The 26,920-nt window shown below is 39.4% G+C and overlaps 1 protein-coding gene across 7 annotated transcripts; it reads left to right on the top strand.

Annotated features, from left to right (window-relative positions):
- Positions 1–199: 199 nt before the first annotated feature.
- On the top strand, positions 200–26,356 carry LOC113056052 (histone acetyltransferase p300-like). Of its 7 annotated transcripts, none has more exons than XM_026222516.1 (31): positions 200–692; positions 3,354–3,979; positions 5,144–5,314; positions 5,403–5,724; positions 5,852–5,971; positions 6,180–6,386; positions 6,630–6,735; positions 6,900–7,031; positions 7,460–7,577; positions 7,664–7,847; positions 8,054–8,131; positions 8,548–8,636; positions 8,951–9,103; positions 9,314–9,745; positions 10,576–10,797; positions 10,920–11,082; positions 11,862–11,980; positions 13,077–13,316; positions 13,555–13,643; positions 14,822–14,932; positions 15,445–15,501; positions 15,589–15,666; positions 15,762–15,829; positions 15,926–16,076; positions 16,321–16,467; positions 16,554–16,667; positions 16,775–16,940; positions 17,024–17,191; positions 17,288–17,449; positions 18,942–19,223; positions 21,094–26,356. In XM_026222516.1, the coding sequence occupies exons 1-31, from the start codon at positions 599–601 to the stop codon at positions 24,235–24,237; spliced, it is 8,313 nt and encodes a 2,770-aa protein (XP_026078301.1). In that variant the 5' UTR covers positions 200–598; the 3' UTR covers positions 24,238–26,356. The 7 variants fall into 7 exon arrangements, with proteins under 7 accessions (XP_026078301.1, XP_026078306.1, XP_026078302.1 ...); XM_026222521.1 differs by having other exon boundaries at positions 14,852–14,932; XM_026222517.1 differs by having other exon boundaries at positions 9,317–9,745.
- The last annotated feature ends 564 nt before the right edge of the window (positions 26,357–26,920 follow it).

Consider the following 26,920-nt stretch of genomic DNA (forward strand, 5'->3'; position numbering starts at 1 on the left):
TTGTAACAATGTGTATTTTCATAACAAACTAAATTGAATAATTATGTACTAACATTTCCATAAATGTTAATACTAACTTGACGTATATTTAAAAAAAACATAGTTAAAGAAAGAAAATAAAATTAAAATTTTGGCTCAATTTGAACTATTTTGATACCACTTGATACTAACATGAGCGTACGACACAGACTAAACACACCTATGTATGTTGCGAACAGATCCGCCAGAGGAGGAAATTTTCAAACACATCATCGCTCTATTCTGTAACTCTTGACGGGACTCGATGAGTTACAGTAGAGCCGCTGCGACCGTCTTTTTATCCTTTCTTGCCTAGCCGACTCCCCCTACCTCCTCCTCCGCTTGCAGGATTGTATAAAGAACAAAATTCGGACTTGGGAGGGGGGTTGATGCGCTGAAGCTGAAATCGAGAGGCGAACCTAGGAAAGAGGAGTATTTCTACATGGGACTTTCCCCCCCTTCGTCCCTAAAAAGGAGGGGGAAATGTCATATTTTTAAAAGCGATATTTTTAAAATCGAGGATTACGCATAGGCTCAGCCGCCTATCTCCGAGGATATATATTTTAAATCGTTAAAAAATATGGCCGAGAACGTTCTGGATTCTGGCCCGCCTTCAGCGAAGAGGCCTAAACTGTCTTCCCCGGGTCTCTCTGCCTCAGTCAGCGATGGAAACGGTAAATATTTATTTAGTTTAATTTGTACTATACTGATTGCTTATTTTCTGTATACCTATGCACATTGAAGTCTTTAAGCGGGTAATGTGGTTTTCTTTTTTAGTTTTGTGCCAGGCTAGTTTGGAAAGCTAACGACGTCGGCTCCGCACGAGACTAGCTTTAGCTTGTCATTAGCTAGGTTAGCATTAGCGCTTCTCTGTCGATGTTTGGATTCACTCACAGCGGCTGCGTGCTGCTTTCCCTCAGCGAGGGACTGTGTTTGGTGTCAAATGGTGTAAATATAAATCTAACGGGTGTAAAGAAAATAATATAATGGTTCTACAGTCGCAATAACAGTAGTGTTGTTGTTGTTTTTTCTTCTGTGAAAAGCCTGTTTCGGTTTGGTTCCCTCTTGCAAAGAGTTGGGATCACTTCTTCAGATAATAAATATGATGTATAAAGATTCATTTAAACATTACATCAGTAATTAAGTTTCTACTAATAGATTCTGAAAGCCTAGTATTCACATTTAATTAAAGCTCCTTTATTTACATATGATCGACAACCTGCTAAATTGTGAATCAATCAACTTCAAAACTTTCTGACTTCCCTTGAACACCGTTGATTTCACAAACTAACTTACCCATGAACAGCGAACACAAACAAGGAACAGCATCTGTTCCTTGTGTTTTACGCCACATATATTCATGGTCCTTTTAATGTTAATAAATGTGATCAATGTTGGATAGCTGTGTGGTCAGCTAATAACAGACTGATGCTGAAGGCCTGCACTACAACTCCATGACATTGTTAGCTAGATGCAAATCTCATTATTTTAAGGTCCAGAGGTTTATTCACTGGTTTGAACTTATTTGCTTGTTTATAAAGCTTGAATGGAAGAGGCTTCATTTTTGTGTGATTTGGAGAATACCAATGTACTTGTGCTGTGTTTGAGTGAGTTAGCTTGCTGGCTCAAATAGCCTTTTAGTGCGTCGGTCATTTTTCGGATCTTGATTTCCATTGTTCAGCCATAACACAACTGACGAGCCTGTCGCTTAAAAACAAACCATCAAACTACTTGAAACCTTGTCGATGCGAATTATTACCACACAAGTGTCCTGGTGTTTCTTATTAAATGTTACAGGTTAGCGTTATTAAACTAAAACCTTCAAAAGCGATGTACGTTTCTTTTGTCTCAAATGTTTTCAACCTTTTGTTTCAAAGTCTAGTTTGATCCGGTTCTGATACTGAAGGGAGTTTATTAAATTGCATAAATGTTAATGCATCCGATTCTAGCCTTTTTTATTTAACTTATTTTTTTTTTTTATGTACAACATGCTCAGCATCCAGTTGTTTTGTCTGTGGAGTGAATGTGTGGTCCCCATCACAGCTGCTTCTCTTCATTTGTAAGACCAGCTCAATTTCTGGAGAAAATAGACCATTTCCACCTGTTTTACCAGTAACTGATTTGTCAGATAACATTGTGTGTAGATTTGGATTATTGTAGCACTTGCAAAGTATTTTAGTGGAATATTTTTTAAATGCATTCTTTTTAAGATTTAATAAATCTTATCACAATAAAATGGCATTTTAAATGAGCAAGCATCACCATCAAGTCTCATTGTCTTCAAAGTCTAAGTAGTGAGAGTACCCCAATACATTACATCCTAATTCAACCACATGTACTTATATCTGTGTTTTTAGCTTCCTGTTAAACCACAGCCCGCCATTTCAGATAGTCATTAATAAACACGGCTGTCAGATTTCCAGCGATGTGGAAGTGGCACATCATTTTGGATTGGATGACAACTTTAGGTAGTGATGACAGGACGTACCCATTTCATTACACTCAGTTTTAGGATGCACTTCTAAAGTACAAATGAATAAATCACAAACTGTGTTTTCATAATATGTTGATAGAAAGTGGTCACGGTGGTCTCTTCTTAGCTTCATTTAGGATGATTTATCCATTTCAGCTGCCCATGCTGTATATTCATGCATTCTTAAGAGCCGTTCACACCGAGAACATTGAACGTAATAACTATTAAGCGTCCACACCAATGCATGATCAAATTCTGTTTATAATAATTGCACGCTGCAGTTATGTTAAACTCTTTAAAGTCGCCTGGATTCTCATTGGCCTGTTAATGTTTTTATCATTAATCACCTGGAGGATGTTTGTTCCTCTGTGTAATTACAGATTCAGCATAGATTCTATATAATTATAGAATTTGAATTATTATTAAAATTATAGTTTGGTCTTCCATTGTGTGAACATGCCTTAATTGTATTTTTTCCATTATTATAAAAGCACTGATTTAAGTGATGTTGCACACAGATTTAAAAGTCATTAACGCAATGCATTTGTGAGTTCTGCCATAAAACGTCCATCGTAGGTCAGTGGAATGGAGAAAATTTGAAAGGTCTAGAGAAGGCACAACAGTGTAACATGTCCATGTTGCTCATTTACATGGAAAAGCCGTGCAGTGGAATGCAAAATAATAAAACATGCATTTTGTGTGAATGGCCCCTTTTTGTTTTCTCCCAATTAACTTTTCATTTGATGTATGTTCTTGTCAGGGTGTTCAGGTATATTGCTGAATCTATCCCAAAAACGAGGATACATTATGTATTATTCTCCCGTCATTAATCGTGCTTCTAAATTCTCATTTCCTGCTGTAGATTTTTGCTCGCTTTTTGACCTGGAGCATGACCTTCCAGATGAGCTGATCAGTTCCTCTGAGCTGAGCCTAGCAAATGGAGGGGACCTCGGCCAGTTGCATGGCAATTTGGGTAGTGGGGGCGGAGCCATTGGAGGAGCAGTGTCCAGTGGCCAGGATGCAGCGGCCAAACACAAGCAGCTCTCTGAACTCCTCCGGCATGGATCCGCATCTGCAGCACAGCAGCAGAGTGCGATGGGAAGCCCACCAGGAGCCTCGATGGGGCTTTTCGGGAATATGAAGGCTTCACCAGGTACTCAGGGCATGGGCCCGCAAGGACAGCAACGTCTTTCCCCGCAACAGGCCACGCTTATGCAACAGCAGCAAATGGCAGGGATGGTGGGCAACATGAACAGGAATATGCTCGGACATCAGAAAGGCAACGGTCAGCAGCAAGCAGGAGGGCCTGTGCCTCAGCAGCAAAACATGCTGGGAGCGCAGATGATGAACGGATCGCCCAGGATGGGACATCACAACCCAGGCATGGGCAGCAGCAGTAGTAACCTGTTAGCAGAGGCTCTTCAACAGCACCAGACAGTAGGAGGTCAGGGTGGACTGAGGGCACAGCAGCCTGGAGCAATGAACAAGGTAATGTCAGCATCATCAATGTTGCTCGGAGACACCTCATAGAAATGCTTTGTTTCTGTGTGTTTTATTTCTAAAAAAAAAATTGTGTGTTAATTTTCAGAATTGTACCAATATATTTAAGATGCTAAATTATAACCAAATGACGACAACTTTTTGGGGCATTAATCCCTCCCTTCTAGCAACCTATTACTCACACAAGATCGCAGCAATTAGCAAATGACAACAATCCAATCAATTCCAGATGGACAAAATTATGCATTTCACCCTGATATACATTGCGATAGAGAAGAAAAAATGATTACAACGGTTTTATGCCGACTTTAGTAGCTTTCTCGTTTGAAGCACATAGCTATCTGGACTGGAATAGTGAGTATTTTTCTCACAGAATGTAGATTAGTACTTTCTTTGTAATCCACTTTAGAATGTAAATGATTATTAGATAATCATCTTACAAAATTTGTGCTACAACCCAATTCCTCATGATCTCATATTTCATAGGGCATAAAATCATGTCTATTTTTTCCTCCCAAATTCTATATTTTTGTTTGAATTTTTCTGGATTCTATTTTAATGGTTACAATTGTAATAATCAATCAATCAATCAACTGAATTCATCACATTTTTACATTTGACTAAATAGTTTAATTTAATGAAAATGTATTTAATTTACCAATAGTATTAAATTAGTTTTATATTTTCCCAAAAGTTTGTGTTTTCGTTTTTTTTAATTGTCTGGATTCTTTTTTATGATTTAATAAGAATTTCTCATCAAAGTGGGTGGTAATCAAGTAAATGTAGAAAACTTATACAATTTTATGAATCTTTTAAAATGTAATCTATTAAAAAGCCTGTTGTACAGTAAATTGTTTGCAGAAAAAGTTCTGTACAACAGGTTTACGGTTTAAATTAAAGGGTAAAAATTGTGTGATATTCCTTAAGTAATGTTTTATTAAGTTGTATTATTAATTGTATTATTTCTTTGAGAATGAAGCTTACTGTATAATAGTAATATATGTGTCATAATTTAATTGAATTAAACCAAACGTACATTTTGGGGCTTTATAGGGAAGACCTTTGAGTTGCTATGTGTATCTGACAATAGTTTTATCAAATTTTATCATATTTTAATTGAGAATCATTCTTATTTCCCTCTGTCTGTTGCAGATGGGGATGAATGCAGGTTCAGGCCCCTATGGTGGCCCGTATGGTCAGTCTGCCAGTCAGGGTCTGGGTGTTGCAGGGCTGGCCCCTCAGCTCCAGAACAAACCAGGTCTCCCCAACAGTGCGGCCCAGTTTAACCTCGACAAGAAGCCTGTGCAGGGCATGCCTGGCATGGTTTGTATTCAGTCATATAGACTTTAGACTCATTTAACAAGAAATCAACAAGATATCCTAATATCTGTTATTTTGTGATCTTTCACAGCAGGCTTCCCAGCCTTCCCCAGTGAGTGCTGCTGGAGGCGCAGGAGTGGCCGGCATGGTGCCTAACGCCCAAGGAACTCTCGGGCCCGGATCAGCTCCATCAGCTGTGTCTGCAACAGCAGTGGGAGGAGTTCCTCCAGCTGCGGACCTGGAAAAGCGCAAACTCATACAGCAGCAGCTGGTGCTTTTGCTCCATGCCCACAAGTGCCAGCGGAGGGAGCAGGCCAACGGGGAAGTAAGGCAGTGTAGCCTGCCCCACTGTCGCACCATGAAGAACGTCCTCAACCACATGACGCACTGCCAGGCTGGCAAATCGTGCCAAGGTGAGTGTATACACTGCACAGAATTGAAACAACGTGGCACTTTTGGTTCTGTTGTGAAGCAGTTCTGCCTATTCATATAACATGGTGCTATTACTAATATTAGGTTTGTGTTTTTATTGCTTTTCAGTGGCGCACTGTGCCTCATCCAGACAGATAATCTCTCACTGGAAGAACTGCACGCGGCATGACTGTCCAGTCTGCCTCCCGCTGAAAAACGCAGGAGACAAGAGGAATCAGCAGAGTGAGTGTGTGTATTAATTCAAAACATGCGGTTTCATACATCTCACCTTACTTCGTAACCTTGTAATGTTTTTACTGTTAGAATCTTATCATTGTCTTCAGTGTTGCAAAATTTGACATTTGGACAATTGTAAGACTACTTTCAGATTAACATTGTATGGAAACTGTCACTTATTTTGATTTTATTTGAGTTTTTTTTTTTTAAATGATTTCAGCTCTTCTAAGCTCCGGTGGTGTGGGGTTAAGTTCTTCTATGGGTAATGCAACTGGTGGTCCACCCAGTGCCCCCCATCTCAGTACCCCGGGCCAGATAGACCCCAGTTCCATTGAGAGGGCATACGCAGCCCTAGGCCTCACATACCAGGGAAACCAGGCTCCCCCTCAGCCTGTCCCGCAAACACAACGGGCAATGAACACAATGGGTAATGACAAACCCAGACTTCTAATTTTATTTGAATGACACTTTCCAGTATTTTTTTTTCACATTTGAAAGCTGCCCCTTAAAAGTTTGGCATCAGTAAGGTGTTTTGTTCTAAATACCATTATTCAGCAAGGATGTGTTAAATTGATCAAAAGATAAAGACGCTTATTTTATATTCATTTTCATTAGACTTGGAAATGAAGTTTTGCAGTGGTACCTATTCTCACGACCTTTGTTATTACAGGAGCAAATCCCATGGGAGTAAACGGAGCAGTGGGTGGTCAGTCTCAGAATCAGCAATCGAACCTTCTCCAGGAAACCATGTTGCATCTGAATATGACTTCGCAGAGGTAAGCAAACCCTTGGGTTCTTCTTCTGTAACTAGTCGCCGTTCACTTCTCTGCATTCAGCTGGTCTTAAAATCTCACAGTAACTAATCCACAGAATCAGGTGTATTTCAGCTTTGGCAAGTTCATATATAAACATAGAATGGTTTTCACTCCCCTTTCCTCAGTCTGATGAATGACAACGCTGTGGGTGGTGTGGGGTCGATGCCTCTGGCCAACCCAGCTGCCAGTGGTGGCATGAGGAAGAACTGGCATGAGGACATCACCCAGGATCTACGCAACCACCTGGTGCACAAACTGTAAGTTGTACACTGCTATTATATGTGAAAATTATGCTGAAGAAGTTACATTTTGTATTAGTCACGTTTGAAAGTATTTTTTTTTTAATTTATTTATCAGATACTGAAATGAATAATATTATAATATTTATTTTAATGTGGGTTGGTTGTCAGCTGTTGTTTTTCATTACTGCTGTATTATTACAATTTATTTCTTTTAAAATAAATTGATCTTGCCATGAAAATAGCCCTAGATGCTGGTGTGGCACTAAAAAATAAATAAACAAACAAACAAACAAATAGATAAATAAATAAATTCTAGTGGAAGAACAAGTACTTCAATTGGTTTATAATTATCAGTCATTTATTTTATAACCAATAAAAACCAAGGCTTTTGATATTCAGTTGATATTTATTTCTTCTCCTTTGCTGCTCTTCAATTTCTTCAGAGTCCAGGCCATTTTTCCCACTCCAGATCCTGCTGCACTGAAGGACCAGCGGATGGAGAATCTAGTGGCCTATGCGCGTAAAGTTGAAGGGGATATGTATGATTCCGCTAACAGCAGGGTGAGGGTATTGTCTTGTTGCCTGTTAATGATTTGTGTTTAATTGTAATCACTGATTTGCCACCATTTATACATCACATTTTTCAGGCCGAGTATTATCACCTGCTGGCGGAGAAGATTTATAAAATCCAGAAGGAACTGGAAGAGAAGCGAAGGACACGGTTACAGAAGCAGGGCATGATGCCTACACAGCCTGGTATGTCCCCCACTGGGCTGCAGCAAGGGCCCACTGGGATTGGTCAGACAGGGTCACCCACTGGACTGCCTTCTAGTGAGTACTCCTCCACTAAACTTGTCTCTCTTTGCGACCAATTAGAAGGTAACTTAATGCCTGCCATGCTATAAAAAAAAAAGAGAAGGCCTTTCAATTTTTCCTTTCCAAACATCTGGTCCTTAAGCAAATATGCCAACAGAACAGAAAACTGGTCCAGCAATTTCACAGGGTCTTGTTTTTTTGTTTTGCCCTTCTACCTGCAGATGGCCCTCTCTCGGATCCTTCAGTGGTGCGGCCTATTGGTCAAAACCAGATGTTAAACAGGATGCAGAATGCTACTGGTCTGTATATATATCATAAACATGTATTTGTGTTTACTGAGATATTCAAAATGTTTCATTTTATATATGTGTACACTATTGATCACATTTTCTTTTTTTTAAGATTATCAAAAGTGACAGAGACTTTAGCGTTGTAAAAAAAAAAAAAAAAAAAAAATCTATTTCCAAAAAAATGCTTTTTCTTTTGACCTTTCTGTTCACCAAAGAATACTGACAAAAATGAGAATACATCATGATTTCCACAAAAAATTAAGACTGAAGACTGGTATGATTAGCTTTGCCATCACCAGAAAATAATAACATTTATTTGATTTATTAAAATAGAAGAATATTGTTTATTGTTTAACAATATTACTGTTTTTACTTTACATATGTATGTATATATGTATTTACTTTTTTTCTGCTGTGCATTGCAGGCATGAACCCATTTGGGAATCATATGGGAATGCAGTCCATGAGCCAGAGATCTACACCACCTCTTCCAAACAGCACACCTCTTAACCAGGTCATTATCAATCACCTTTATTTATATAGTGCTTTAAACAAAATACATTGCGTCAAAGCACTGAACAACATTCATTTGGAAAACAGTGTCAATAATGCAAAATGATAGTTAAAGGCAGTTCATCATTGAATTCAGTTATGTCATATCTGTTCAGTTTAAATAGTGTCTGTGCATTTATTTGCAATCAAGTCAATGATATCGCTGTAGATGAAGTTTACATTACTGTGACTGGAAGCGATACCTTTTGTAGTTTTGTGGTTTAAGTGTGTGCACAAAATATTTCTTCTAAATGTTGAATGCTTTGGCTATTTCAGGGAAGCATGGGGAGTGTGAGGATGCCTCAACCGAATGTTGCGCAGATGCAAAATCAGTACATGCAAACTGGACCATTTCAAGGTTCAAATCCTGTTCTTGGGGCTGGATCTGTTGATATGGCACACCCAGGAAATATCAGCCCTGTCACTCAAGTAAGAGGGCATAGATGTTCTCCGAATTGTATTACATTGGGCGAATAATACTTCTAATATTACACATCAATACATATTATATTTTTGGTAGACATGTGGTTCTAGGCTTAGTCATTACACATTCTAGAGCTGCAATGCATCATGTATGGTACTTGCTCAGAACTGCATCATGAATGCATTCTTAGTGTTTGCCCTATTTTATTTTGTCAGCAGGAGCAAATGCCTACTTTATCATCTTTACCAATGGGCAGTCCTTTAGCCCAGCCGGGGTCTGTTGGAGGGGCAGGCAGCGGGTCCTCAGTCGGCTCTCTGGGTCCCAACAGCATGAGTCGGGTTCCTCCATCGTCCACCACAACGCAGTCAATCAACCTCCCCCAATGCTCACCCTTCCACCGGAATTCTCCTTCCCCAGCTCATAGCCGCACACCCACACCCACACCCACACCGGGCTCCCAGACACCCCAGCCTCACACACCCAACCTACCCCAGTTAGCCACGAGCGGCAGTCAGCAGCAGTTACCTCTGTCTGCCAGCTCTGACAATGCCATGCAGCCTCAGCAGCAGTCATTAGGAGGGACTCCTCCTCCTGTGTCTCATAGTGGCCTCTCTACGCCAAATGCCAGCCAGCATCCCCGCACTCCAGTGAGTAATGTGTGTTTGGTATCATTAAGATACCTCATTTATAAAATCTAACCTAGAATTGATCCTAAATGTGAGTGTTTGACAACTTCTGAAATGTTTCTATGAATAATTAATAAAATGTCCATAAATGTTGCACAAAAATATTCCTTAATGCATTCCAATTTAAGAGGAAATTTTTTTACATTTACAGTTTTAAAGGGATAGTTCACACACACAAAAAAATTATCCCATGATTTACTGCCCCTTAAGCCATCCTGGGTATATATGACTTTCTTCTTTCAGACGAATACAAAAAATGTCCTGGCTTTTCCAAGCTTTATAATGGCAATGAATGGTAGTTAAGATTTTGAAGCCCCAAAAATTGCATCTATCCATCATTACTCCACATGGCTCCGGGGGTTAATAAAGACCTTCTGAAGTGAATTGATGCATTTGTGTGAGAAAGATATTCATATTTAAAAAAAACTATAAACTGTGATATCTAGCTTCCACTAACTGTTGTACGTGCTTTCTTGAGAGATCTGATAGTATTTGTCTGAAATAAGAAAAATTGGGTAAATTTAATTTTTTGGTGAACTATCCCTTTAACAAATGCATCAACTCCACATTTCAAATGGCTACAAATTTCCCTTTATGGTTTAGAAGTATGGCATCCATAATCAAGCTTAAATCTAAAAATATAAATGTACTTAATTATTTATCAGAAAATCATAGATAATTAACTAATTCATTTAAGTGATGTTTTCACTTGTGGCCTCAGGTTTGGATCTCCATACACTTAATTTTTGACCTTTTTTTTTATTTTTATTTTTATTTTTCTCTGTCTTAAGTTGTCTCATAAGGGTTCTGTACCAGTAGACGACCAGGCAGCTACCCCTGCCTCCGTCAGCAGTGCAGACACATCGTTTCAGCAGGGTCCTTCAGACTCCACAGACACCCTTGAGCCTAAGATGGAGGTCAAGCAGAAAGTAGAAGAGGATGAGGATGAAGAAGGCATGGCCGGAGGTAAAACTGGAAAACAAGAAGATATTAAATCTGAGGAAAAGCCTGAGGTGAGAAATGGAAGTTTCATTTTTATTAAATTAAGAATTATGAAGTCTAAAGAGTATTAATCCCCCCCATTTCTTTAAAAATGATTCCACTTGGAATAACTGCTTTCTTTGTGATTTATCAGATAAAGAAAGAGGAGCCGGGTGATGGTGTGCCAATGGAGACTAATTCCACTGCAACTGGGTTGGACAAAAAGCCAGAGATAAAGACTGAGCCTAAAGAAGAGGAGGGTTTAGGGTCTACCGCAAACCACAGTTCACCTTCTGGAGTCCCTAACAAAAAGAAAAGTATGATCAGAACCCACCTTTGTATTTTAGCTGCTAGAGTTGTCTTCAGTATCAAACCAACCACTGGTATGCATTCTTATGCATTATGCATAAAATAGGCAACAATTAAAAAGCAATGCAACATATTTAATCTCACACATCAACAGATACATTTTACTCTTTATTTGACCACAGATATGATTGTAATTTGATGCTTTAGGTTTGCTTAAATTGAATCTCACCATTAGTAATAGGGCCTTTTGCACGCCGGAACCTTATCATATTACCAGAACTAATTGTGGAACTACCCACTTTTGGGCGTTTTCGCAGAATAAGAACTAGGTATGATTTTCATACTGGACTGCCTCTTTCAAGAACCCAATTAACTCCTACTCTGGAGTAGTGTCCAACCAGTGCAACTGGTACTAACCGTGACGAAAGTAGACATTGATTGGCCAGACGCATTCGAAAATGCCCTCACCTGCCATGATTCGAAACACAGTGTAACATACTGTAAACATTGTGTCAACTTATTTCGCAAGTATGATGAACAGTGATAAATTTACAGATGCTGAAGTGCAGGCACTTGTAGCAAATGAAGCACTGTCAGTTGTTTACATTTATAAAGTATATCTTTGCGACTTTACGGATCTTCTACATGCACAAACGGCTTTTAACACTCCAAAGACAAAGGAAAACATGAAATCCCATTATATGACTCTGTTAAATGTTTACTATTGCATGTATTTTCTTAGGATTTTGTAGTAATTCAGTTTTTTTCTTAATTGCTTTGTTGTCAGTTTTTAAGCCAGAGGAGCTGAGGCAGGCCCTGATGCCCACACTGGAGTCTCTTTACCGCCAAGACCCTGAGTCTCTGCCTTTCCGCCAGCCTGTGAACCCTTCACTTCTTGGAATACCAGTACGTCTGCCTGTCTGGTCACAACCACCTTAATATAGTTTTGTTTTTGACTTAACATAACCGTACTATTAAGGGATAATTCACAGTTTTATCAAGCAGTTTTGTATTGTTAAACTGTTAATTAGTGCTGCATGGGTCAAGTCAAGTCACCTTTATTTATATAGCGCTTTTAACAAAATACATTGCCTCAAAGCAACTGAACAACATTCATTAGGAAAACAGTGTGTCAATAATGCAATGCAATAATGCACCACAAATCAAAGTGGAATCAAAATCATGATTAGATTGAAGCTGCTATTGTCATGCGTATCTTTCAATGAAGCACAGTTCTGTGATCAGCAGTAAATTCCATCTGAAGGCCAGAGGGCGCTCTCGTGCTGAAACTCCAAATACGCCTTCGCAGAAGAAACCCAGGAAATGTCTATGGGGTAGCTGGATAAACAGAAGATTTAACTGCTTTTATTGATTCAACGTGACTAATAAACACACGATTATTACAATATATGGTTTATCTGAGTTATTAGGGGCCAAGCACCTATTGTGTCCATTAGCATGATTTTCTTCTTCTGCCGCAAGCCTATGGCAGCCCATAGAACCGCTTGTGGGAAAGTTGTGAAATTTGGCACACTGATATAGGACAGTGAGAAAAGTCACTATAGAAAATTTGGAGTCTCTAACTTAAACTTCTCCAAAGTTGCACACAAATTTATGCTAACTTTTGAATCGCTTTTACTATGAAATATGTTGCCTGCTTTATTCTGTGTAAGAAAGCACACCTCACAGAAGAATTTATTTCAAACACTCGACTGCTGTTATGAAGTGAGTTTGGAGTAAAGATATGTTATTAAATGTATTTTCACATACTTTCAGGTGGAGCAGAATCTGCTGAATTTTTGTAAAAAAAAAAAATGTACTGACCGTAAAGGTTTAAATGATCAAATGTGTATATAATTGGGAATGTGCATTATTGGTAGGGGTCCATTGTGGGATTTCAAATGCATTCTAAATGCTGAAAATGAATGTACTAAGTTAATTCTCTCACATGTAGATGGATATTTCTACTTAACTAATATTCAACACTTTTGACGAATTGTAGGACTATTTTGACATCGTGAAGAATCCCATGGACTTGTCTACTATCAAACGGAAGCTCGACACGGGCCAGTACCAAGAACCATGGCAGTATGTGGATGACATCTGGCTCATGTTCAACAACGCCTGGCTGTACAACCGCAAGACATCACGTGTCTACAAGTGCTGCTCCAAGCTGGCGGAGGTGTTTGAGCAGGAGATCGACCCGGTCATGCAGAGCCTTGGCTACTGTTGTGGGAGGAAGGTAAGATGGAAAGTGCAGGAGTGTTTACACACATTAAATTGTATGAAAAAAAATGTTTTTCTCTGTCTGTAGGCTGATTCATAGTTTTGTTTTGACCGCAGAGTTAGTTATAACATGAGTTTTGTGTCATAGCACAGATTCAAGAATATATTTATCTGAAAGATGCATGGAACTGGTCTGTATTTCCAAACATTTAAACAGACACTGGCTAATATATTTTTTTTGTTCTCTCTCACAGTATGAGTTTTCTCCCCAAACGCTGTGCTGCTATGGGAAGCAGCTATGCACTATACCACGAGATGCTGCTTACTTTAGTTATCAGAACAGGTAAGGAACTTAAAACTGAGGCCAGTATCAACAGACACACAAGCATACATCTATATCTGAATGACCCATTTAATGATTATTACAAATGCATGGAAAACAAGTTACACAGCTTTTTTTTCCCACTGTACCTGGCCACATAAAGTGAACTGACAATTTCACCACAGCTGATAAGCGTGTCTTCTTATCCCACCTTTTCCACCAATCAGTCCATTGTAAAACCCTGTGTGAAAAGACTTGGCATTTTAAAGTGTCCTCCTTTTTTGCTAAATATAATTAAGACAATTTTATTAGGATCATATATTATTTATGTTCTAATGTATTTAAATCTCCTGACGTCCTCTTAAAATTTTTGTCAAAAGTTTCTTGAACCAAAAATAGTAAAAGAAATTTCACAAGGCCATTTTTCACCATCTCTGTGGTCCTTTAACTTAAATGGCCTGTTTGTGTCCTGTATAACTAATTTTGGTTAGTCATATGTTAATGTTTTCATAGTACATAGATACATTTCAAATAAAAGAGATGTATTTCTCATTATATGACCCATTTAATGTCATGATTTTCAGTCATTTAATTTCAGTAATTGTTTGTTAGCCTATACAAAATGTATAACTTTGCACTTTCATTATCATTAATGCCAGTGCAATGAAAGTAGCAATTCTCATTTGTTAAAGGGACATCTTTAAAATGCCTTTTTGCTTGACATTGTTGCTGCAGTCTTTTTGTTCATGTTTAATGTGCTCATGTGTCCATAAGTCTCAAAACCCTTCGCAATTGTATCTGCTCCTGTTTTGCTATAATGGGTTTTCCTCATTATACATGTAAATGCTAATCTGTGCTTTGCTTTGGCTTTCTGATTGTCTCTGTTGTCTCCCTCCTTATCCCTCCATTTCTTTCCTGTCTAATGTTTTCCTTTGTCAACCCTTTTCTTTCCCCCTGTACTTTGATGTTTGTGTCTGCTATCGCCTGCTTTCATCTGACCAATCATCTGCACCTAAACCCCTCCCTGCTCAAAATCCCCTGCTCAAAAATCCTGCATTATGGCTGGCTCCTCTGACGACGATCCTGTCCTGCGCTCCCCCTTTGGCCTGCTTGCCCTGTCCTGCCTTGTCCTGCACTGATTGGTGGCTACCTCCTCATTGCCTGTCTGTGATTGGCTGTGGTGTTGGCGCATGGTGTAGTTCACCAAAATATGGGCTTCTTGCTGGCAGGTATCACTTCTGTGAAAAGTGTTTCAATGAGATCCAGGGAGAGAGCGTGTCTTTGGGAGATGACCCATCCCAACCTCAAACGTAAGTGATTTCTTTCACACTATTTATAATCAGTTTTTTATAACAGTTTGATCTTTTTTTTTTTTTCAGTTCCTTCTATGTACAGTATCAGTTTTAGTAAGACTTATGCCACAGAATTTCTTGTGATAATGTCACATATCATGAGTTAAACCAGTTTACAGATGTAGTACATTTTCTATCATGTTCTGTCAGACAGACAGGTTTAAAGGTTTGAGTAATTTATTATCTGCATTCAACTACACAAGTAATAAGGACAAGCATTTACTCCACTGACTTCAGAATGTGGTTTTAGTCATACACACACACAAATCAAGTGTAAATGCACCCAGAACTCATTATGTAGTCAAGTGGCAACCATTTTCTGAACACAGAAAATGCGTAGTAATTGCCATGTAAAAGGCTAATGTAAAAAAAATAAAACTAGAGTTTTTGAAGCAGACGATAACTGGATCTTTGATACTGCAGAATCCTTTCCTTGTTTTAATAGTTCTACAATTTGCATGCATTTCCAGATCGATCAACAAGGATCAGTTTGAAAAGAAGAAAAACGACATGCTCGACCCTGAGCTGTAAGTTCATATCACCTTGATTCCAGTTTTGTTTGCTCTTTAAAATTCTCAGGATTAATGCTTTTCCCCCTCTCGTTTTCTCTGTAGATTTGTGGAATGTATGGATTGTGGTCGTAAGATGCATCAGATCTGTGTTTTGCACCATGACACTATTTGGCCATCAGGGTGAGTTTGGTGCAAAGAAATTGAATATGACTGTCAACTGACAGTGCTCTTTGAATGGTGTTTCTAACCACATCATTTATTGTTCCCTCTTTTAGCTTTGTGTGTGAAGGCTGTTTGAAGAAGTCCAACAAGACCCGTAAAGAAAATAAATATGCTTCAAAAAGTATGTAATTCCATTTCGATGTTTTCTTCCCATTGATAGTCCAATTAACAAAGACATTTAAACGGTCTTTGCTTTTGTTTTTTTCTTTATGAACAGGGCTTCCACATACCAAACTAAGCATCTACTTGGAAACGCGGGTTAATGACTTTCTGAAGCGACATAATCACCCAGAATCTGGTGAAGTCACTATTCGTGTTGTTCATGTCTCAGACAAAGTGGTGGAAGTCAAACCAGGCATGAAATCTAGGTGAGACTTATTACGACCACACACTCACGTTTAATATAACTCATTCATTTGTAGGATGTTTCAAGAATTGTTCCCTCAAAACAGTCAGTCATTTATATTTTTGCTTTGAAGCCAAATTTGTTTACTCTTGTGTGTTTATGATGATTTACAATGTAAACTATAAATCGAGTTGGGCCTATAAATGATAATAACTGTCATCAGTGCTTGTTTGTCTGCTTGAATTTTAATGACATCCTTTTCACAGGTTTGTGGATAGTGGAGAGATGGCAGAGTCTTTCCCTTACCGAACGAAAGCTTTATTTGCATTTGAGGAGGTTGATGGTGTCGATGTCTGTTTTTTTGGTATGCACGTGCAAGAGTATGGCTCAGATTGTCCACCCCCTAATCAAAGGTCAGGCATATGTACCTGCTTTTTATTATTTGATGGGTCTGTTTTTGTTTCCTGCTAAAGCCCCCCCCCCCACTTCTATCCTTTAGACGGGTTTACATATCCTACCTGGACAGTGTCCACTTCTTTCAGCCACGCAGTCTGAGAACAAGTGTGTACCATGAGATTATTTTAGGATATCTGGACTATGCCAAAAAACAAGGGTAAGATGATGCTCCCCTATCCTACTGTGTCAGCTACTCGACTCGTGTTAACAGCCTTGTGAAATCTTATTTAAACCTTTTGTTTATTTGGTTTTATTCCCTTTTAGTTTTACCACAGGTCACATCTGGGCCTGCCCTCCTAGTGAAGGAGATGATTACATCTTCCACTGTCACCCTCCAGACCAGAAGATACCCAAGCCGAAGCGGCTGCAGGAGTGGTATAAGAAGATGCTAGATAGAGCTGTAGCAGAGCGCATTGTCCATGACTACAAGGTAATTTTTGGACACTTTGTTTATCAGCTTATATACAAGTGTAAACAAAATGTGCTGAAGTATTGAGTTTTTTTTTTTTACAGGACATCTTCAAACAGGCAACAGAGGATCGTCTCACTAGCGCCAAAGAACTGCCATATTTTGAGGGTGATTTCTGGCCCAATGTGCTTGAAGAGAGCATCAAAGAGCTAGAGCAAGAAGAGGAGGAAAGGAAGAGGGAGGAGAACAGCACATCCAATGAGATTGTTGATGTTAGTCTTTAAGCTCTCGCTTACTCTGATTTGTTCCCTTGTTAATGTGCTTTTTTTTTTTTAACACAACTTTGAACATTTCTCACTGATTTCCAGACAATAAAAGGTGACAGCAAAAATGCCAAGAAAAAGAACAACAAGAAGACAAGCAAGAACAAGAGCAGTTTAAGTCGAGCCAACAAAAAGAAGCCTGGGATGCCAAATGTGGCCAATGACCTTTCACAGAAACTCTATGCCACAATGGAAAAGCACAAAGAGGTATGAAGAGGACGAATGCCTAATTTCAATAGCTATGTTTCCATCCAAAGAGGCTAAATTAACTTATGCACTAAACTGAAATATCGCATAAAATCATTTGCGAATAAAGCAACATCCAAGTCCAAGAGAACAAAAACGTCACTTCCTGATACGCTGGCACTAAATATCTCTAAGAAAACTAGGAGAGGCCACTGAATATAATAATTTTCATATGTAATAAATTACTTGCGCTTCAGAGAGAGCAAACGTAACACAATAAACTCGGTCATTGCTTTTAGAGGTGGATGCCTGCTGTTTGGGAACGCAGTCATGTAAGACCGTATCTATACAGAAATACTTTTGATGACAGACTTTCCTCAGGCATTACAGAACGTCCAAAACAACATAGATGCTGTGAATGAGATCTGTTGGCTGGTTAGTCAGTTTATCCCATCTCACAACGCAGTCGCATGACTTTTTCAATGCGCATTGTGTAATTTATTTGGTAAATGTGTTTCCATTGTAGTTTATGTGCATTAGTTTTTATTGGATAAAAAGTTTGTCCTACTTAGTTGGATTAACCACTGGATAAAAAATGTATGCGCTTCTTATATGTTCATCCAGCGGTTTTTTTTTTTTTATGCAAAAATCCAAAATGTGCATAAAAAAGGTCAATGGAAACATAGCTAATGTACAATTTTTAGTTTTTGTCAAGTTAATATTAGGGCTGTCACTTTTGTGAAAAAATCATTTTTCAATTTTTAAGACATAAGTGTTCATTGAATCGATTGTAAAATCGATTTTCCATGTCTACAAAAAAACACGTTTCCTTTTTTAACATCAAATAACGGACGAACGTAAAGAGAGCGCTGGGAACGCACAAGTCAGCATTATTTATTGGCATGAAGTCTTGTGCAGTAGAACAAACATCAACAGGAGTGCAACATTCTCTAAAAAATATATATGCAGAGGGGATGGCTGCCATAACAAAAGAAAAACATCACTGCAGGCTTGAACATGGCTGCATTTATTATTTAAGCAATTCAAAAATCTCTAAGATTATTTTAAATAATGATTCAATCCATTTCAAACAACTGTTCAAAAAACTCAAATCGATCAACATTTTCGGGGTCCAGAGCAGAGCGTTTTTTTATTCACTATATGTCCAGCTTTTGAGAAGACGCGCTCCGACCGCACTGATGTCCCAGGGACACTCAAGTACAGCTGCGCAAGGTGGTATTACTGCCAATTTTTTCATCACAAAAGCCGGTCGCTGTCAGCTTGCAATGGTCCTTTTCATAACTCAGAATCTCCTGTAACTAGATGCCAGAATGAGGCGAATTTGCGTCTACCACGCCGCGAGACATCCAGACGCGCCTAAACGCATCTTTACATTGACTTTTTTTTTGGTTGGTCCGATCGATTGTGCAATCAATTTTCGAACTAAAAGTGACAGCCCTAGTAAATATATGTATTTTTCTTAATATTTTCTTATCGTTTTCTTCCTTGCAAGGTGTTCTTTGTTATCCGACTGATTGCGGCTCCCAATTCCAATTCTCTCCTGCCCATTGTTGACCTGGATCCTTTGATGGCATGTGATTTGATGGATGGTCGTGATGCCTTCTTAACACTTGCACGGGATAAGCACCTGGAATTTTCTTCTATGCGGCGCTCCAAATGGAGCACCATGTGCATGCTGGTGGAACTGCACAATCAGAGCCAGGACCGCTTTGTCTATACCTGCAATGAGTGCAAGCACCATGTTGAAACTCGCTTCCATTGCACTGTTTGTGAGGTGAGGACTATAGAAAGGAGTGGGTGGGAAAATGGCATAAGATTAAGACTTTTCTGGTCGACTAGTATTTGTTTATTTGAAGCATTAGCCGACTATTGGTCTCACTTTTATTAATAAACAATATAAAAAACATAATGATGAACCTTTAATTGTCTACATAGCCTAATAAGCACTCAAGTGTACGCAAAAATGGCTTGCCACAGGGTACCGGCAAATTTAATAATTATGACTGTGTTAGGGAAAACAGCAATTTCACGGCATTAAAGTTGTAATAATTTATTGATACACTAGTGCTTTCTGTTATCAGTTTAAGAGATGAAGTCGGCGACACTTGTCATCTATGCAGTATGCATGTTTTCTATGAATTACATAATCTTTGAATATTTGTTTTCTATTTGAATTGGTTCATTTAAAATTTTCACTCTCTATAGATATATTCTGTAATAAGGTAAGAATACACAGTTTCGAAGTGACATGCTCAAATTCATAGAGTCCGAGATGGTAGGAAGTGGATTCCTGTTTGCTTTAATTATTTTACAAAAGCACAAAGTTTCATTTGTTATTCCGAGTGAAAAAATTCTGACCAAAAATTACGAAGTATCTTAAGAGCAAATAATCGCAGCAGCGCCTATACTAGTTTCTGTACTGTAATAAATGATATGACCATTTTATTTATTGCGTTTACTGTATTAACATTTAAGTTCATTCTGCTTTTTATTCAGTTTAGCTGCAGATATAGCCTAGCACGTCTATAAGTTCTATGAGCGTGCTATCGCTTCTCTTTCATTGCAAAAATTTAATCTCATTTTCATAAAATTAAATGCTATAGTAGCTATTTATCTTTTACTCTCCATCAGTGAATGATGATACTGAAAGAAAACGCGCCCGACGTCTGTTTGATATAGCAACAAACAAATAAACCTTGTGCTTTATTTCAAGGTTGTTGTTAATGCTATGGTTATTTTAGCAGTTTCCTTCGTAAATTTGATTAAGAGTCATTGTTAAAACACATTTATCATTCAATGGAACTGTGTATGCTTTAGACAATTTTTGCTCCGTCAATACAATAAATAAGCAGTCTTTGACTGCTTAGGTAATGCTGTCATTATGACCGAGAGCCATTGGAAAAACTACAGAAAAGTAAAACTACTTCAATTTAGCTTTACTGGCCGTGAGTACTAAGGAGAGATCACACATCAGCTGCTTAAAAAAATTTGTCAGTGAGACAAACGGAGCACAAGCACAGTGACTGGCGGTAAATGAGCGTGTGAAGGAGAGATGCGAGACACAAACACTATTCAAGGTCTCCATTCATTCGTGCTTCTAGTAATTTGATGTGTTTGAAAGCATTGAATATAGAAATCGCAGTTCATTCACTTCTTAGCATTTTAAGATTACTGTCCGAAATCCACAATTCATGATTCAAAAATCCATGTTCAAGAGGGTTTGTAATCGATGCGTTGAGAAAACGAGTGAATCGCTACACCTCTAATATTTCAGATGATAAGCAATATTTAAGGTTGATGAAAGTTAGGTGAGTGTATGGATGTCCTGCCCGATATACTATATTACCACATAGACCATCCGTTAATGATTTGTCCATCACGGACTATGTAAATTCACCACTTTGTGTTGAAATGTTTTTTTTCTGCATCTAATAGACTAATACAATTTTGTTTGAACAAGCCTCTTCTTGTCGATTAATGGTTAGTCGACTATTAGGGGGCAGCCCTACATAAGATAATTTCTTTTATGAGCTTTATGTGCTCATCCTAGTTAAAGAAAGAATCAGTTGTACAGTACTTAATGGTAGTAATTAATGTCCATTCATCCAGTACATTATTTAATGATTTTAACCTCTCCTTCACAGGACTATGATCTCTGCATCACTTGTTACAATACAAAAGGTCACGAGCACAAGATGGAAAAACTGGGCTTGGGGTTGGATGATGAAAGCAACAACCAAACTCCTTCCTCAACACAGAATCCTGGAGACTCACGGCGTCTCAGTATTCAGAGGTGCATCCAGTCTTTGGTGCATGCCTGCCAGTGCCGCAATGCCAACTGCTCACTTTCATCTTGCCAGAAAATGAAACGTGTAATTCAACATACCAAAGGCTGCAAGCGTAAGACCAATGGTGGTTGTCCTATCTGCAAGCAGCTCATCGCACTCTGTTGTTACCATGCAAAACACTGCCAAGAGAACAAGTGCCCTGTGCCATTCTGCCTCAACATCAAGCAGAAACTGCGGCAACAACAGCTCCAGCACAGGCTACAGCAGGCCCAGATGGTGCGTAGAAGAATGGCCAGCATGCAAAGGACAGGCCAGCAGCTTCCAGGAGGCAATGGTGGGTTGCCATCTCCTGGAAACGGTAGTAATACTGGTCCAAGCACACCAACACCAAGCACTCAGCCGCCTACCCCACAAACGCCCACTCAGCAATACCAGACTCCAGTAACTCAACCTGGCATTGGAGGTGTTCCATCACAACAGCAACAGCAGTTGGCAGGGATAGCCCATCAATACCAGCAAATGACTGGAAGTGGTGGGATGATGAACTCCCCACAGCAGACCATGATCCAACAGCAGCAGCAGCAGCAACAGCTGACATCAGTTCAGCATCTTCAGCATGCCAACAACCTTCCTCCATATGTGCAAAGACCTCCAGGCTCCTCTCCACTTTCTCAATCAATGGGAAAGCCAGGCATGGTGCCAGGCAGCTTCCCTCAACAGCAACAGTCGAACCTGCAGCCTGTGATGCATCAGCCACAGCATCAGCTACCTGGCCCCCCACCTGCTGCTGTAGAAATTGCCTTGAAGATTCAACGAGTCGCAGAGACTCAACGGCAAATGGCTCAGCAAAAGATCCTGCAAAGAAACCAGGCTCCTGGAATGATGCCTCCACATGGTCTTCATCAGGGTCCCCAAACTCAAAGCCAGATGGGCATGAACCTTCCTGGATCTACAATGGTTGGGCCTCAGGGAATGCCACCCCAGACACAAGCAGCTGTGGCCCAAACTCACATGGATCAGCAGCAGGGAATGATTACAGCAGGCATGCAGCAGCAGACAGGACCTCAGGCTCAGCTCCCTCAAGTCCAGTTACAGCAGGGCCAGCAAGGAGCACCCCAACTTCAGGTACCTCCACAGCAGCAGTGGACTGGTCCTGGCATGCCTCCTCAGCAGAGACCTGGGGTAATGAACCAAATGGGTCTGCAAGGAATGGTTGCACCTCAACAACAACAGCAGCAGACACTTGGTCAACAGCAGCAGCAAGGGCATTCTGGTGTAATGGGAATGATAGGTGGCCAAGGAGGGGCTGCACCTGTAGGTGCTGGCCCTGGAAATCAATCTCAGGCTGCCATACAGGACCTCCTAAGAACCTTAAGGTTACCTAGCTCTCCCCATCAACAACAGCAAGTGCTGAATATACTACGTTCAAACCCTCAGCTCATGGCCACCTTTATCAGGCAACGCGTTCCTAGGTACCTTGGTCGAGGCGGACCTGGAACAGGAGGTGTGGGTGTTACAGGAGGACCTGGTGGAGGTCCAGGAATCATTGATGGCCAGCAAATGAATGTAAATGCTGGGACAGTTCAAGGAGGTATGCATATGGCACAAGGAACTAGCATGAATCAACTTCAGCAGCACCAACTTCAGCAGCGGTCTATGATGGGTGGGAGTTTGCAACAACAGCAACAAATGGCAGCATTACAACAACAGCAGCAGCAGCTACAACAACAGCAGCAACAGCTACAACAACAGCAGCAGCAGCAACAACTACAGCAGCAGCAGCAGCAACAACAACAGCAGCAGCAGCAGCAGCAGCTACAACTACAGCAGCAGCAGCAGCAACAACAACAGCAGCAGCAGCAACAACAACAACAACAACAACAACAACAGCAGCAGCAGCAACAACAACAACAACAACAACAACAGCAGCAGCAAAGTGTTATACCCAATCAGGGTGCCAACATATCTAACATCTCCCCCCAGTTCAGAGAAATAATGAGGCAGCATTTGCTGCAACAGCAGCAGCAACAGCAGCAGCAGCAACATATGGAAAATAATGCTCAGTTCCAACATCAACCACCCCATCAGCAGGGTTATCTTGGCCAATCCGGAATTCCCTCACAGCAGCCTGGCCAACCTCAGCCTGGCGGTCTCCAGCAGCAACAGGGAGGTACTCAGCCTGGGACCCAACAAAGCTACTCTGGGTCTGTGTCCCATCAGCAGGTTGCAGCAGCTCTGCAACAAAGGTTGCAGCTTCAGCAAAGGTTGCAGCAGCAGCAACAACAGCAGCAGCAGCAGCAGCAACAACAACAGCAGCAGCAGCAACAACAACAGCAGCAGCAGCAACAACAACAGCAGCAACAACAGCAGCAAAGTGCTATGGCAGGACTCCAAAGTGCTGATGTAGGTGCTGGAGGTGGTGGTCTCCTCCAGCACCAACAGATGCAATCGGCTCAGATAAGTTCACAACCTCAAGCCATGCGTCAGCAAGCTTTGCAGCAACGGCTTCTCCAGCAACAGTCACGTTTAGGAGCAGGATCTCCTGCTCAACACAATCCCATGAGTCCACAGCAGCCCCAGCAACAGATGTCCCAGTCTCCCCATTTGCAGGGCCAGCAGTTGCCTAATTCTCTAAGCAACCAAGTCCGCTCACCACAGCCCTCGCCAAGGCCCAATTCCCAGCCACCAAACTCTAGTCCATCACCCCGCTTGCAGCAGCACAACCCTTCACCCCATCACAACTCGTCCCAAACCCAGACAGGATCCCCTCACCCAGGTCATCTTCCTCAACATCATGGTGGCATGGTTGCTCCTCCACAGCAACAACCACAGGCATCCCAACAGCAGCAACAGGCTAATGCGATGGACCAGGGCCCATTTGGAGGAGACCAAAATGCCATGCTTTCACAGCTCGCTGGGATGGGAGCCTTGCATGGGCAAGGAACAAATGATATGTTGACAAATAACCAAGATATGAATCACTCGTTAGGTTTGATGTAATGTTGCAGTGCTCAAAGAACAGTCCTGATTGCCAGAGTTTGGTAGCAAATCTAGGATTTACAAAGGCTCTCATCGATAGTATTATTATTATTATTATTATTTAATATTTTTCTTATATAATTGAAAAAAAAAACTGAACTTCCTATGGGAGATACTACATGTGCAAGTCAACAAATTAAGTTAAATGAATGGTAAGTTATTGCTGTTAATATATAAATATATATAAATATATTTTTTGCCAATTGAGTTCAAAGGGATTTTGGTTAAGGGATGGGAAATATTTCATCTTGGTATATAAACAGAAATATTTTTGGGGTTAAGAAGTCTGCCTTTTTTTTTTTCTTTTTTTTTTATAGATATTTTTTACAATTTTAAAAGTGGCATAAAATTAAAAAGCAAAATGCTTAAACAAAATGGACTATTTTGTTTTCTTTTTCCTCAAAACAGTCAAGAATGTCATCAGTTTTGGAGAGTATTAGATTTATTTTGACCAATGTAATGATTATGATGACATTGGTATTTTGTTATTTATTACTCTACTCTTTTGGTTTGCTAATAGATGTTTTCCTGTTCTTTTGTTTTGGAGAATGTATGGCATATGCTATTTAAACCTACAATTTTTGAAGAGTATATTTTTGTTATTGATAGAACTTGACTATAAAAGGAAGAATTTATATTCTTATTCTACTTCTTTCCCCCTTTTTTAAAATTGTATTTCTTTTTTGAGGGGGTGGATGGGTTTAAATTAAGTTTCGGTAGTTTTGGGGCAATGAATATGTGTTTTCTGATGGCTTGTTGCATGGGAAATATTTGTCCTATGCATGTCGCAGTTTTCCCACCCTCATACACCCCTGTCCCATGAATGTTTTCATTATGCCCTTCTTTTCAGTAATGGAAACCGATGACACTACAGGTGTGTTTAGGACAGTGCAGGGAACTCTCCTGAGACTAAATGTTGAATGGGGTTTAGGATTTTGCAAATAATCACCTGAAACTACCCTCTTCTGTCTTTGACTCCATGTCCTTCTCTTTCCTCCCACATCTACCCAGCTAGGAATTGTTCTGACTTTTCACACAACTGTAGTATTCTGAACTTTGGGATTTAAGTGGTCTCCTTAATGTATAAACAAAAACTGAAAATAAATTACTGAAAATTAATTCTTTGTAAAAAAAAATTATATATATATATTAAATAGTGTGTGTGTGTGCGTGTGAATGGAGATAAATGGACAGGTGTTTCTTTAGAATTTAAGATCCTTTGAGTTGAACTACGGGCAGCTTTGACTTAACCTGACAGATTTTTATACATAAATGGAGTGTAAGTCAGACAAGCACCAATGCGCCTTTGTATGTGTAATTCATTACAAGGATTTCATTCGTGTGTAATAAACCAACACTGACAGTCATTATCTCTATCCTGTGCACAAATACAGTGGGAAAAGACCGTTTTAGATAAAAAGTGGGTGGTCTTTTTGATTATATGACAATAACCTATAAATTAATTGTTTTGCTTGGTTATAGGGTGATGAATACAGAACAGAGGTAATAGCCTTATTTTATAAATAACGAGAGCATATATATATATATATATATATATATAGAGAGAGAGAGAGAGAGAGAGAGAGGGAGAGGAAGAGGGAGAGGGAGAGAGAGATTTAATTTTATTTTTGAGAATGAAAAATGAAAGCTAATTCAAGAGTTGATATTGAATTACACTTTTTCAAAGATTAATTGATGCAACATGACACTGCTGTCATACCATATACGTCCCGCTTTGGGAATAATGAGAAATATGGCATTTTTAAAGAAATGTCTTGTGGGTGCATATAGCGGTATATAGATTATGAATCACTGTACAAACCGTGGCAATTTGCTTTGAACTGTAAATTTTTTTTTTTTTTCTAAAACGGACTGGAAAACCAACCATACAGTTTTATGGTTCTTAGTTTTGATCGCTTTTCTTTTGCTAACATTTTTTGTGCTTGCTGAGAGGAGTAGATTTTGTAGTTTTGGTGTTTGTTTGGTTGGTTGTCTGTTCTTTTTTTTAAGTTATGGTGGTCAGATTTTTTGCCAATTATTTAATTGTACATTAAAATATGTTTGTACCATTCAAAAATAATTGGCTTCTTGTGTGATGTAATTCTTACATTGTAGATGTGGAGCTGGAACAATGTCAACCTAAGGTAGTTTGAAACTAAATTAAGTCCACACAGTGCTATACATTGCTGATTAAATATAAAAATGTAATGGATAATGATACAGTTACACCAAGGTTTTATTTATGGCATCATAATACCAAGTTTTCCATTTTAAAGTGCAAATACTCTTAGCAAAAGCAACCACAGACATTTGGCACAGACATAGTCTCATCAAATATATACAGGTCAGATGATGTCAGATACTAAACAGTTGAGCCCCCAGAGATGGACATTCCTAGAGGCTAAATATACATCTACCTCAATATAGAAATCAATATTATTTTTGCCTTCGGGTCTCAGTTTTCATCTTGGACTAAAATAACACCAAATACAAACAGTAGTCAAGTTAAATCTAACATGGTAGACTTCTGTGCAAGATGGTGCATACTTAAAAAAAAAATTGCACAAACACTGCAAATAGATGTGAGATATTAGCAAGCAAATGCTGGGGAAAAAATTAAATGCAACTTTACTTCATACACATT

This window comes from Carassius auratus, chromosome 37, assembly GCF_003368295.1.
Source record: "Carassius auratus strain Wakin chromosome 37, ASM336829v1, whole genome shotgun sequence".
In the NCBI taxonomy this organism is placed as follows: Eukaryota; Metazoa; Chordata; class Actinopteri; order Cypriniformes; family Cyprinidae; genus Carassius; species Carassius auratus.